The sequence below is a fragment of the Sinocyclocheilus anshuiensis genome, unplaced genomic scaffold (genome assembly GCF_001515605.1).
Source record: "Sinocyclocheilus anshuiensis isolate Anshui unplaced genomic scaffold, SAMN03320099.WGS_v1.1 scaffold627, whole genome shotgun sequence".
NCBI lineage: Eukaryota > Metazoa > Chordata > Actinopteri > Cypriniformes > Cyprinidae > Sinocyclocheilus > Sinocyclocheilus anshuiensis.
The window spans coordinates 2008353-2022386 of record NW_015549703.1 but is presented as its reverse complement, the minus strand read 5'-3'; the positions used below and the strand labels follow the sequence as shown (position 1 = coordinate 2022386).

General features: G+C 36.0%; 1 protein-coding gene across 1 annotated transcript; it reads left to right on the top strand.

The window, feature by feature from the left end:
• Positions 1 to 16: 16 nt before the first annotated feature.
• Positions 17 to 12226, top strand: LOC107660617 (protein HEG-like). The gene is made up of 13 exons (XM_016449978.1): positions 17 to 775; positions 2881 to 4386; positions 5432 to 5545; positions 5948 to 6070; positions 6185 to 6276; positions 6461 to 6516; positions 7831 to 7991; positions 8235 to 8369; positions 8502 to 8544; positions 9645 to 9682; positions 9891 to 9978; positions 10092 to 10269; positions 10818 to 12226. Exons 1-13 carry the CDS (start codon positions 505 to 507, stop codon positions 10935 to 10937), a joined length of 2925 nt encoding a protein of 974 aa, XP_016305464.1. The 5' UTR covers positions 17 to 504; the 3' UTR covers positions 10938 to 12226.
• Positions 12227 to 14034: the final 1808 nt, after the last annotated feature.

Here is a 14034-nt window from a genome sequence, read left to right as displayed (position 1 = left end):
TCATGTTGTCAGGAAATGCCAGATCTTTTTAAAAATAATTGTCAAGTTGCATTATCACTGGTGTCAGTTGTGAATGTCATTTAACGTGTTATATCTTATGAGTGTTTCTCCCATGTCTTAATGCATTAGAAATGTCTAAAAGTGGGGAGCAAATGATTTCGTGTAGTGTTAATGCACTGGTGTTTGATTTAGACTTGAGAGGGAAAAATAAGAAAATTCCACCTGTTGTGGCGTCATTTGACGGTCATAAACCGAATTGAGCACACATTTGTGAAAGTGCGTTCATCCAGAGGAATAGGGTGGAAACCGCTATCGCCTGCCTGAGGGGAGGAGTCACCTCCTCTCGCTGCATGAAATATAACCCTTCCAAGTCTTCATCTCCAACTTTAAAACCAACATAAGGAATTTACTCATGGGAAACTGTTAAAGGGACTCACTTTCCGATGGTGACCCGGACCACTTTGGCGTTTTATTTATTAGGAAGTACGCCCGGTCGCCTTTATAATGGAAACGTGTGTCGAGAGACGCGCTTGCCGTGTGGTTTTCACGGTCTTTCTGCTTGTCCTAAATACTGTGATTGCCGAGACTTTCTCTCCAGACGCGGACACCGATAACCCACTGAGTACCGAAACTTTCTTTACCCGAACAACTGGTGTAAAACAAACCTCCTCCGGGCCGGGGAGAAAGGCCACTACAACAGCTGTGGATCTTTCGAGTGGACTGGGGGAGATGACGGACATTCCCGCCAGTATGTCCATCACTGGAGCCCGAGAGGGTAAGACTTCCATGCGCTGTGATGCCCAGAAGTGCTGACTAGATAAGCAGCACACTTGGTTCTGCTAGAGCCTTAATCTACAGATAAACTATACCTAACTGAGAAGTTTATTTTGAGATGTACAGAAGTATTGTTTTGAAACAAAACTGTTGCAGTTAGATTGCAAGGTTTCCACCTCCACTCAGAAGTTACTCATCAGGAAAGCCTAATAATAAATAAATGTGTATAAAATATATATTATATTTATAAATTTTGTCTCAATTCCATGCATTATTATTATTATTATTATTGTAGTAGTAGTAAAAATAATAAAGACAACTATGTTTTTATTATGCAGCTGAAGTACTGTGTCAAGTATGAAGTCTGTGAACTAATGAGATTACTTACACTCAGTTTCCTCAGTTTTTGGAAGAGCATCTCTTTTAATGAATGACCTCCTTGGCTCATGACCATCCTGGTTCATAAACTGTTCCACTTTCTTGAGCCAATGAGTTCTTTTCAATCTGCAGTTTGTTAGTGATTGTTTTTGTTTTATTTATGTGATTTAATTTGGAGAACTTCCACTCCATGTCATTTGTCCTGTTGACATTTTGGCATCAAGTGTGCAATTAAGTAAATAGAATTAAATGCCGTGAATTGGCTCTGATATACTTTTTTGTACTACTATATTTTGTAGTGAATTTTGAGTAAATGTATTAAAAAATGGGTATTTATAAGCTTTTCTGCTATTATTATATATTAACATTATTTTGGCCATTAGCCACTCTTTCTAGGTATGCATTTTAGAATTGGTCTTAAAAAATCCATATGGATTTATAGCCTTGTATCTCATTTAAGACATCAGAGGATTTGGGGATGGATATCAATTATGTGACACATTATTCTAGCTTTACTTTCACATGTATATCTGAGAAACGTGACGATACACATTTTGATACACCTATGAGAAAGGTTAGTATAAATTGTGAGTTGAGAAATATGTATTTTGCTTTCCAAACCAAAAATCTCCAGTCTTTGCAGCTGTGATTGAGCACAATCTTTTTGTATTTTGCATCAATCTGCAATGGGTTAGGCACAAAAAATACTGTATTTGACTTCTATTTTATCTTACACGTTACTGTCCAGATCATATTAATCTTTAGAAACGGCTTGTTTTTAGGCCTTTCTTCGTCCCCATCAGTTTGAGCTGACTGAATATCCCTGAACATAATGCAAGCTGAAAGATCTTCTGTTAAAGATCCCTGTAATGCAAGCCCAAAGAGACATTTTCAGTGAGTGAGTCAATTTTTGGATAGTGACGTGACCCAAAATCATATCATGGCTTTCCACACTAAAATCAACTTCAACAGATATTGTGCTGGGAACATTAATTTCACAATAGCTCTTTCAGATTCGAATGAATTGCTACAAACCAGACGTTTGATTGTTGTATCTTATGATTTTATTTTATAGCCATGTACAGCAGAGCCATGTTGCAGTTTCTTACTAAGAAATAAAGCAACAAGTATATCTTTCTGTACTTAATTTAACAGATTAACATATAAAAGAAAAAAAATGAAGTGGAAATTCTGCATCAGAGCTGCTAAATTTATTAACTGGGTAAAAAGCATGTTTTGTTTATTTGTATCATATTGGAGTATCTTGGGATGATTTGTTGACAATAAAGTAATGCTACTCAATATGTTTTAACCACCCTGTTTAAATAGCTTGAATAATCAGAGGTCCTCTTGATTATAGTTTTGCCTGTATATGAACTCCATGCAGGCAGTGACAACACTGTAATATGGACTTTGCTAGGTCAGCTGAAGGAAGGAAACAGCAGGTCCCAATGGGTCAGATCCCCTCCATTTTTAGGGCCCAAGCTTTTGTTAGGTTAGACGAGCTTGGCTGCCAATTGTTCTCCACCCAAAATCATTACATCCGCAGTCACTTCTGAAAACATCTCACATAGTTCATGAGGTTTCCCAAGGCTCACACCACATGAAGCGCACCCTAGTGGACATGCTTCTCAAATTTCCCCTTTCCTGAATTTCAATACTATTTTCAGTTTACAATACATAGTTTCCAATATATTGTTCTTTATTTCCCCAAACCATGACATTCAGAAAAACCTTTACGCATCTCTACAAACACAGCTGACTGGAGGATGACCTCGGATGATTCCACTGAACATCTGCAGACTGACAAAGAGTTTACCCATAATGCCACAGCCCAATGGGAGGGTCCATCAGTAGCATCGCACAGCATCACCAGCCACCATCCCGTTACAGAGGCTCGAACAGTGCGAGAGGTTCCCACAACGGATCTGAGAGACATTGACACCACCGACTCGGTCTCTCACACTGATAGCACCTACATTTCCACAACCAACCGAGTCAGAGAACACACACTCCTCTCGGTGACCTCCAACAGCACCTCTGTGTACACTGAGGACTCCAACTCCTCGGATGCTGTCTCTCAAACCTCCAGCTGGGAAGTGAGAACATCAGGAGCCACCCAGGGCAAGGAGGAAACCGTAGAAGTATCTACATTGTCTGTACAGACTGAACCCACTTTTGAAGATCATAATGCCACCAATGCAACTCAAGGTCACTCTTTGGAGACCGAGCAGTCAACGTTTTCCCATGGCACTGAGTCACAGACGGGACAATCTAGTGTCACAGGACAGACTGTTCAACAGGTGTCTGATAATGACAATCCAAATTCAACACCCCCTCTTACAATGATCAACAGAGATGAAGGGGAAATGGACGCCACATCGGTGAGTGGTGGGATGTCTTATACAGAAACCGGTGACTCTGTGTCATCTATCCCACCTTTTACCTCCGGTGGACACAGTGCCACTAGCATATCCCAGCAGAGCCGTGATTCCACAGTGACTTATTCTCTGGATACTGATGCTTCCACTGAGTTTTCTACTGGATCTGTCAGCTCAACTGGCCATGAGGAACTCGAAGGGTCTCCGACCCATACAGTGGAGGAGACAACCATTCAGGGCCTGACCACTGCACCCCCAGTGCCCGAAGATGTAGCCACCACAATTGATGACTCATTTACGACGTTCCTTGCTGGCAAACCACCCTTCGTCCCAAAAACTGATGATCAGACCAACACAGAAGTGGTGCCAACATCTGCCATGCCAGCAACTCATAGGCCACAGGTTACAGAGGAAGCCACTGATGAGGCATCAACTGTTTACAGTTCTACCAACACTTTCACTACAATGATTCCTCCCGTCACCACCCGTCAGGTCCAACCGAGCACCACACCGCTAGCCCAAACAGAACACACTACCATCGCTACCACAGATATTGTTCAGGTACTGCGGACGACACCCACCACAGCCCAACGTCCGCTTACCTCCACTACTGGTGGACCACAGGCACCCAGTACATCTGATTCTGCTGACGTCACCACCTTGCACTTAGAAACCAGCACGGCAACACCAGGGAACACTACTGCACATGGCCGACGTGCAACAACACCTTACAGCAAGAGCACCCCAACCAAGACCACTGTGGTGGAAACCACCCGGAATCACACGGACAGAAGCACAACAGAGATGGGAATGACAACCACGCAAATGCCATTTAAGTCAACAGCATCACCAGGTATGTTCGACTTTTAGTATTTATACAGTGACAAATCATCATTTTTTTGGTATTATTAATGGTGCTTGTTAAGGATTGACCGATATTACAGTTCTGGCCTGGCTATAACAGATAAATGTGCAATATTAAATGTATATGCACTACCATTCAAAAGTTATAATTAAAGACATCTATAATGTTACAAACGATTTATATTTTAAATAAATGCTGCTCTTTTGAAGTTTCTGTTTTAACAAAGAATGATTTCAAATATAAAGCAGCATTTGAAAATATATTAAAATAATGTCATAATATTACTGTTTTGTTGTATTGTTTTATCAAATAAATGCAGCATTGGCGAGCATAAGCAACTTCTTATAAAAACCCTAAAACCCAAAGACCCTAAATGTTCGAACAGTAGTGTGCATTTGTCTAAATATGCAAAAAAGAACTAAAATTAAATGCTACAAGTGAATTAAGGCATCACAGCTGTATAATGTACTGTATGAAAAATAGACATTCATTTTAAAACTTCATAAAGATTACATTTAACAGTGTTATTAAATTAATAGTGTTTTTTAGTGTTTAGTTTTATTTTGTGGAACAAAAAAAGAAGTTATTTAAAAGAACAATGACTTCCATTATAAAAACATGAAACACTGCAACATTTCTCAAATGATCTTCTTTTATGTTCCACAGAAGAAAGAAAGTCATAAATGATGACAGAATTTTTATTTGGGAGTGGATTATTATTATTATTATTAAAGTGTTTCTTTAGCAGATGATAAAACAGACAAACAAATCCCATAGACTGAAATGGAGACTTGGTTTGGCTCTTTTGACTCAGACTAGTAAGCATCACTCTAGTAACTGTATAGCATAGTGTTAAAAATTCCTTAGAACCACTCTGGCAACCACACTAGTGTCGTAAACGTGATTTTTGCAAAAATAAAAATCTTAATGTTAGCAGTTGTTCCGTTGTTTACAGTTGTAAACATTGATTGTGAATTCACCTGTTCATTTGATTTACTTTGAACAATTCAAGCCATCTCTTTCTCCTCTGTAGATCATGTGTGTGGGCCTCAAACTTGTGCAAATGGAGGCCACTGTGTTAGATCAGCTAAGGGAAGTTACCACTGTCAGTGTCTGCCTGCATGGACAGGACCCTTCTGCACGGAACGTAAGAAGCCCACTTAAATATACACCATCTTTCATCTTGGATGTGGCAGTCACATGACTGAATGTTAAAAGTGCAGTGACAAACAGCAACAGGAATCAACTTACCCAGATTGCCACAGCTCCAATGTTGTAATATCAAATGAAAGGTTTTAATCATGCTAGTCACTAGAATATAATATAGCATAAATACATTAAATTATATTAATTTAAATACATCCGTTATGTATTGTTTTCTATTTCTATGTCAGTATTTTCATTTTCTTCCATTTATTTAAACAAGATTGAAGATGATAACATATCGTTTGTCCATAATAAATCACATATGCGTCTAGTAATACTTGTTTTCATGAGGGTTTGTGACAAAAATGAACAATGATTGATTAGGCTGTGTGTTTTTCTGTAGATGTGGATGAGTGTGTGAATAGTCCGTGCCCCCAGGGTTCAGTGTGTGTCAACACAGGTGGCTCTTTCAGCTGTCAGTGTGCCCTGGGCTATGACTTGGAGGATGGCCGCAGTTGTACGCAAGGTAAGTGTTCAGTTGTCCTCAATAAAATAATGTGTATAAAATAGAGTGCATAAATATAATTTGGTGATAACGCTACGATAACCTTATTGTATTCGCTTTGGCTTTACCCTGCAGTGAAGACATTTTTGGGCACTTTCACCGTCAACACCTCAATGCATCTCAGAAGTTCAGGTCCGCATGAGCTGCACAGAGAGATTTTACAGCTGGTATGCAACATTGTACTGCATCACACACCTGACTTCTCCACCTTACAACCACAAAACCCACAGCCAATCAGCTAATGCAGAAACCATTATAGAAACAGAGAATGAAATTGGTTGCAGATGATAATGTGATGTACTGAACATGGAGTTGAGGTTAATATTATACATTTGTGTATTGGTTTTTCAGCTCAATACCTCGCTCTCCATCTTCCATGGCTACCGACGTTCCACTTTACATAAAAAGTACGTTTCTACTTTCTACCTTTCAGAGACCCAGCAGGAATAGGCCATATGTTGCACTAAAAATCAACTGTACCATGCAGCTACTGATGTCAACCAAGCGTCAATATCTTTTCTATACATTTTGCTATACCATTTATACAGCCTTATTCAGTGTCACATGATCCTTCAGATATATTTGTGCAGCTATCAGTAGGCAGGACTGTTTAAAGAGACTTAATGCAAGAAATAAAGTGAAAATACAGAGTGAGATGTGTCCCAAACATGAAATAACGTGGTAACATAAAGCTGATTTGATACCATTTTAATATTTAATAAAAATGATTAATTAAATTAAATGGATTCTCCAAAAATACACTGAACAAAATTATAAATGCAACACTTTTATTTTTGCCCCCATTTTTCATGAGCTGAACTCAAAGATCTAAGACTTTTTCTATGTACACAAAATGACTATTTCTCTCAAATATTGTTCACAAATCTGTCTAAATCTGTGTTAGTGAGCACTTCTCCTTTGCCGAGATAATCCATCCACCTCACAGGTGTGGCATATCAAGATTAGACAGCATGATTATTGCACAGGTGTGCCTTAGGCTGGCCACAATAAAAGGCCACTCTAAAATGTGCAGACAGAAAAAGTCTTAGATCTTTGAGTTCAGCTCATGAAAAATGGGGGCAAAAACAAAAGTGTTGCGTTTATAATTTTGTTCAGTGTATATTACAGCATTTTTAGAAATATAGCCAATATTACTGTTCAAACGTTTGGTGGAAAAAATGTTTTGTTTGTTTTTGGAGGGTTTCTTATGCTCACCAAGTCTGCATTTTTTTAATGAAAAATACAGTAAAAGCAGTATTTTTGATTACAATTACAGTCTAAATATTTTCTATTTTAATGCATTAAAAAAATTATTCAGTGTTACATGATCTTTCAGAAATGTCTAATGTTGTAATGTAAACGGTTGTGATGCTTAATATTTTTGCGGAAGCTTTAATACTTTTTTAAGGATTCTTTGATGAATAGAAAGAATAGCATTTATTTAAAATATAATTTTTTTGTTACATTATAAAATCTATTTAATACATCCTTCCTGAATTAAAGTATAAAAAAAATAAAAATAAATTACTGACCCCAAACTAATATAGTGATACTGTTAACAGTAGAAATTTTCTTCATACCACCTACAGTACCTGTTGCCAAGTAATTCATAGTACTCAGTAATATTACTCTTAAATGCAAATTCATATTTTCACTTCTAACTTGAATTCAGGGCATGATTTTTCTTTGTTCTCACATGTGAATGCATATTCCTTGTGCAGAGATGGAGGAGATGTGCAGATCTCAGCGGTGAGCATGTTTTCACTCTCCACCAATGTGACCAGCACGGATGTCTTCAACAGCATCCAGACGTCCCTGAGCAACTGCAGCCGGACGTACTCACACTGCACCATTAAGCTTCAGCACCATCTCTCCTATCACGGTACCATTCAGCGCTCACTGTCTACATCATACTGTTATCTCAAAGCCATCCCCTTCTGTTCTTATCCTCCACTCCACTCCACCACTTCAGAGATATGATATAATACCAGTCACGCAATACACACGGATAACACAGTCTTGAGGGGGGGCTCTCTTAGCCCCTAAAATAATATTTTGGAAAGCTCTTTGTCACACTGTTTATCTCTGGGAAGCCATGTGTTCTGAAGCATTTCTTTCTGTTTAGCGGAGAGCCTGTGTTTGGCCCAGAAGACCAAGTGTGATTTGCAGTACTCTGAGTGCACGGACTCTAGCGGGACCCCGTACTGTCAGTGCAAACCAGGATACTTTAAAAAGAACCCAGAGGACATGACCTGCAGAGGTACAACATATGCTTGTGTCTTTTCAGTTCTTTGATTGAGTATATTTAAACTGTGGGACTTTGCCGCCGCTGTACAAATGAATGCCAAGTTTCTCATTTAGAATTTTTAATTTGGTTCACTGTTTTTTTTAGACTGTGGAGATGGACTCAAGCTTGTTAACGGCAGCTGTGTTGAGTAAGTATATGTTTTTGTAATGAATTTTAAGTAAATATTACTGTAAACAATCAGTCAATGCGTGGACACACCTACTAATTATAGATTATTGTTTTTTCCCCACAGTTTAGAATAATAAAGTCATTCAAAACTATCAAATAGCACAAACTGAGTATGAAGTAGTTAAATTAAAAAAAAAAAAATCTTGCATTTTAGGCAGTGTCATGTTAGTATCATTGATGTACTATTATAGTTTTTTGGAATATTTAAAATGAGATTTTATTTTTAGATTTTCTGTTTTCACTTTAATTTTAGTTAAAGATTTTATAATGTGGTATTTATTAATTTTTATTAAGTTTATTTTTAGTTATTTTAGTACTTCAACCTAAACTAAATGAAACAAAATCAAATAATTAAAAAAATAAATAAATAATAAAGTTCAGTTAACATTTATTTCAACAAAAATTTGTTTTTTTTTATGGTTCTAGTTTTAGATAAAAACTCAGATTTTAGCTTCTTCAAGCTTCTTAGCCACTTCTTAACCATCCTGGGCATTCTCTCAATTTCATGAGGTGCCACCTGAGATGCTTTTTAAACACTTTTGAGAGTTCTCATTTATGCTGGGCATGTTTGTCGCTATTTGGCTGCTTTCCTTGACTTTACGGTCCAACTCATCTATTTCCACTTTCAGGCATTTAAGAATAAGCCCTTAGATCAAAGATTTAAAAGGATCATGGGAAACAAATTTAATTAATTTTATCCAACATTTTGTCTGGTAGTGTGTATTACCCTGACAATTTTCAAGCGACAGCTGAAAACTCATCTCTTTCGACGCTACTTGACTTCATCCTAAATTACAAAAAACAAAAACTTTGTCTTTCTCTTTATTTATTCCTTCCCTTACTAGCTTATACTTATTTGAACAATGCCTAAAACTTGGTATTACGAGCACTTCCTGTGTCTGTTTGCGTCTTTAAGAAGAATCGCTTTATGTATTCCCCAATTGTAAGTCGCTTTGGATAAAAGCGTCTGCAAAATGACTAAATGTAAATGTATTAGTATGTGTTTTGTACATGTGTTTTTGCAGAAAAAAATTAAAACTTTTTTTTTAACTTCTTCAGGTGCATGTTTGGATTTGGAGGTTTCAACTGCAATAACTGTAAGATTTTATTTTAATTTACATTATATTTTGATTGATAAAATCTTTGATATTAAAATATTTAAAAATAGCTTTATTTTTATAACTTAATTATTTAGCAGCATGATATATAAAGCTTGTGAAAAATGTTCAGTTAAATTGTATTATTTTCAGATTTAGGGTTAGGTGTTTCATCTTTATGTCACTAAAATGATCTTGTGTTTAATAGTCTATAAGCTGATAGCTGTGGTGGTCTTTCCTGCTGGAGGAGCTCTTCTGTTGATTGTCATCATTGCTCTTATAGTCACCTGCTGCAAGTAAGATCTTGAAATAAATATGCTGCTTTCCTCCTTATTTTACAGATAAATATCTTGGGAAGTTTTAAACTACAAAAATGTCTCAAAAATATTTTTGCTCTCTGCATCCTCAGAAAGGACAAAAATGACATCAACAAAATCATTTTCAAAAGTGGAGACCTTCAGATGTCGCCCTACGCAGAGTTTCCTAAGAGTAATCGTGTGTCTATGGAGTGGGGCCGAGAGACTATTGAGATGCAGGAGAACGGCAGTACCAAAAATCTCCTGCAGATGACAGACATTTATTACTCGGTAGGTGATCATATGCACCTGTCATAAGCTTTTGATTGATTTTACATTTGATCATGCAGTTTAAACTCCAGAGATTTCATTGATCATTTATAGTGAATTGTAAAATCAGAAATGAGCCATGGCATTTATGGAGGCTTTGGTTTTTGAATGTGTCTTATATGGAAGCTTTTTTTCTACAATGGAATAAAAACATAAAAAAGGAAATTGCAACTTTTTATTTACAATTCTGAGTTTAAATTTCACAATTCAGACTTTTATTTGCAGTTGTGTTGTTAATGGTAGCTTGCAATTAACATCTCGCAATTCTGCCTTTTTTTCTCAGAAATTGTGAGAAGTCTGAATTATGAAGCTCACAGTTAGTTTGAATTGTGAGAATAAACTTGCAATTGTGAGGAAAAAAAGGCAGAATTGTGAGATAAAAAGTTGCAATTACTATTTTATTTTATTTTTTGTTTTGTGGCAGTAAAACACTTCACATGGCCATGCATATCCTGAGTTAGTGAATTTTCCACATGATTAGCTAATATGTGACTGCTGTTCTCTCTTAGCCTGCACTTAGGAACTCTGACCTGGAGCGTAATGGCCTGTATCCATTCTCCGGTCTCTACCCAGCTCAGTGGAACCCTTCCTTCATAAGCGATGATTCACGACGAAGGGACTACTTCTGACGGCCTTAGCCAGCAGGTGTGCAGTTTGATTCTGCGTATAAGCTCTCACGGCATGGTTGGACCTGCCGCAGATCCTGGAGCTGGATACTGACCACTAAAGGCCTTTGAATGTGAAAACGAGCTGGCAGGAAAAGACCATTATCTGTGAGAATGGAAGAAAGCCGCAGAGGCCTGTCTGGGTCAATTTAGCATTAGAACACAGTGCCACAATAAGACTTTAGTTTCTGCTGTGGAGCTAATGAACTGATGTTCTCATAGCTCCTCGCTGAGCATTTATACTTAAGTGGAAGTCAGTTAAATTAGAATAACACGCAAGATGCCTGGGCTACAGTATAACTTTTATATTCTAAAAGTTTGCACTATGAACTCCTCAAACAGATATTATCTCAAATGGAAAAAGCCATAAATGTATCATATTTATACTTGGAATAATGTACCTAACTGGTTTGTACTGTGTTTTGTGTGTGATGGGGTATCTGTATGTCTGTTTGTGAATGTTAATCAAAAGTTAAAGAGATGGATCACTCCAAAATGAAAATTCTGATATCATGTACTCACCCAAAACATGTATACCTTTAATTTCTTGGTCTTATTGACCATTATTAGTATGTTTTATGCTGCTTTTTGGAGCTTAACAGCCCCTGGTCCCCATTCACCTACATTGTATGGAATAGAGCAGTGTAAACATTGTTTAAAACATCTCTTTTTTTGTTCCGTCTTGGAAAAATAATGTGTTTGGAACAATATGAGGGTGAGTATGTGATGACATTGTTACATTTTTGGGGTAAACCATCCCTTTAATGCTTTGTAGTGGTAGAGTTTTTGTCAGAGAAATGGTGTGAGATTTACGCTGGAGAACTAAACCTGTGTAAAAGCTGGTAGGATTTTGAAACAATATTACTGGATGCAGCATTCGTGTGAAATGTAGCAAATAATGCCACAAGGTATTACAGTTTGTTTGAACAACAGTAATAATCATAAAACACAGTGCTGCCTTGTTTGTTTCCTAATTTATTTTATTTAAGTTTTCTGTATCAGATAAAGATACTGTAGTATGATCTGAGGACCTCCCATGTGTTTGTATGGATGCTTGGCGGTGCATGAGAGGATGGACTTCCCCCTTTTTCCGGGTGTCCATTTTTATTTTAGCTAATGTGTGTTCTTGTGAGATGTGCTTTATTTGTAATCTTTAATATCAGACACTGCTTTCCTCATTAGCATTTTCCCCCTCCTCTGTGGATGGACACTTGAATCTGGCGTTGTAGTCAGAATTGTATTGTAAAATAAAAGAGAAATAAAGTATGATTTCTTATGTTTGTGTTTAATGTAATTGTTCATTTCTTATCTGACCATTTACTAAGCCCAGCCTTAAAAGACCAAGCTTACCTTATAAATGGTTGTCATCTGCTATTTTCTTTCTTCGACAACTTTTGGCCTTTTCTAATGTAAGCATAATGAAGGATCTTTATATTTAGATAGTTGTACATGAACATGTACAGTATAACATCAGCGAGAACAACTTTTTGACAACTGACAACTAGATAATTTACACTTTATTAACTGTATGTGACCCTGGACCACAAAACCAGTCTTAAGTTGCATGGGTATATTTGTAGCAATAGACAACAATACATTGTATGGGTCAGAAATTATCAATTTTTCTTTTGTCAAAAATCATTAGGATATTAAGTAAAGATCATGTTCCATGAAGATATTTTGTAAATTTCCTGCTGTAAATATATTAAAACTTAATTTTTTATTAGTAATATGCATTGCCATTGCTAAGGACTTCATTTGGACAACTTTAAAGGCGATTTTCTCAATATTTTGATATTTTTGCACCCTCAGAGTCCAGATAATCAAATAGTTGTATCTTGGCCAAATATTGTCCTATCCTTACATACCATATATCGATGAAAAGCTTATTTATTCAGCTTTTCTTTAATGATGTATAAATCTCAATAAAAAAAGATTCTTATGACTGGTTTTGTGGCTACTCCAAATTCAAAGTATTCAACCATATTATAGCTTTGTTTAAGGAACAAACTTAAGTTAAATAGTTTATCTCTAATAGTTTTTACTTCTGTAGAAATTACAAAATGGACTGCAAAAAATATCTACAAATCACTACAAAAACCCAGCTAACAAAAATGAGTTGTCAGAACGTTTTGCTAACATTCCTATTAAGTTATGAAAACGTTATTTCGGAATGTTTTGTACACATTGAAAACGTCCAGTTTTTTTAATGTATTAAGAACGTTTTTTGTGGGGTTTCTGCGAACATTTTTTTTCATGTATTAGGAACGTTTTTTCTTGGTTTATGTGAACGTTATAGAAACATTCCATTCTATTATCTTGAAAACGTTATGAAAATGTTATTAGTGAATGTTGTTTAAACGTTTAGATTTTGAATTTTTTTCATGTATTAGGAACGTTTCTTCTTGGTTTATGTGAACGTTATAGAAACATTCCATTCTATTATCTTGAAAACGTTATGAAAACGTTATTAGTGAATGTTGTTTAAACGTTTAAATTTGTAATTTTTTAATGTATTAGGAACGTTTTTTATTGGTTTATGTGAACGTTATAGAAACATTCCATTCTATCATCTTGAAAATGTTATGAAAATGTTATTAGTGAATGTTGTTTAAACATTTAAATTTAAAAAAAATAATGTATTAGGAACGTTTCTTCTTGGTTTATGTGAACGTTATAGAAACATTCCATTCTATTATCTTGAAAACGTTATGAAAATGTTACTAGTGAATGTTGTTTAAACGTTTAAAATTTGCATTTTTTAATGTATTAGGAATGTTTTTTCTTGGTTTATGTGAACGTTATAGAAACATTCCATTCTATCATCTTGAAAACGTTATGAAAATGATATTAGTGAATGTTGTTTAAACGTTTAAAATTTGCAGGCACCTTAGATTGTAGCATCTATAGAAACAAAACATAGAATTAGTATACAGTATATTCTGTACTAAATTTGCATTGTTTTCTTTATTAATTTTTTACAAACTACAAAAGCCTTACCTTATCTCTGTGTGGTGCAAACTTCAGTGTTTCTGATATGAAGTCCTCAATTACTTTTTCC

What these genes read in the sequence shown, in the direction of transcription:
- LOC107660617 (XM_016449978.1), top strand. Translation starts at nt 505, where the DNA reads ATGGAAACGTGTGTCGAGAGACGCGCTTGCCGTGTGGTTTTCACGGTC. An exon ending in ACAGAGAGATTTTACAGCTG is followed by an intron (nt 6,277 to 6,460) that starts GTATGCAACATT and finishes TTGGTTTTTCAG; the next exon opens with CTCAATACCTCGCTCTCCAT. An exon ending in GCACCATCTCTCCTATCACG is followed by an intron (nt 7,992 to 8,234) that starts GTACCATTCAGC and finishes CTTTCTGTTTAG; the next exon opens with CGGAGAGCCTGTGTTTGGCC.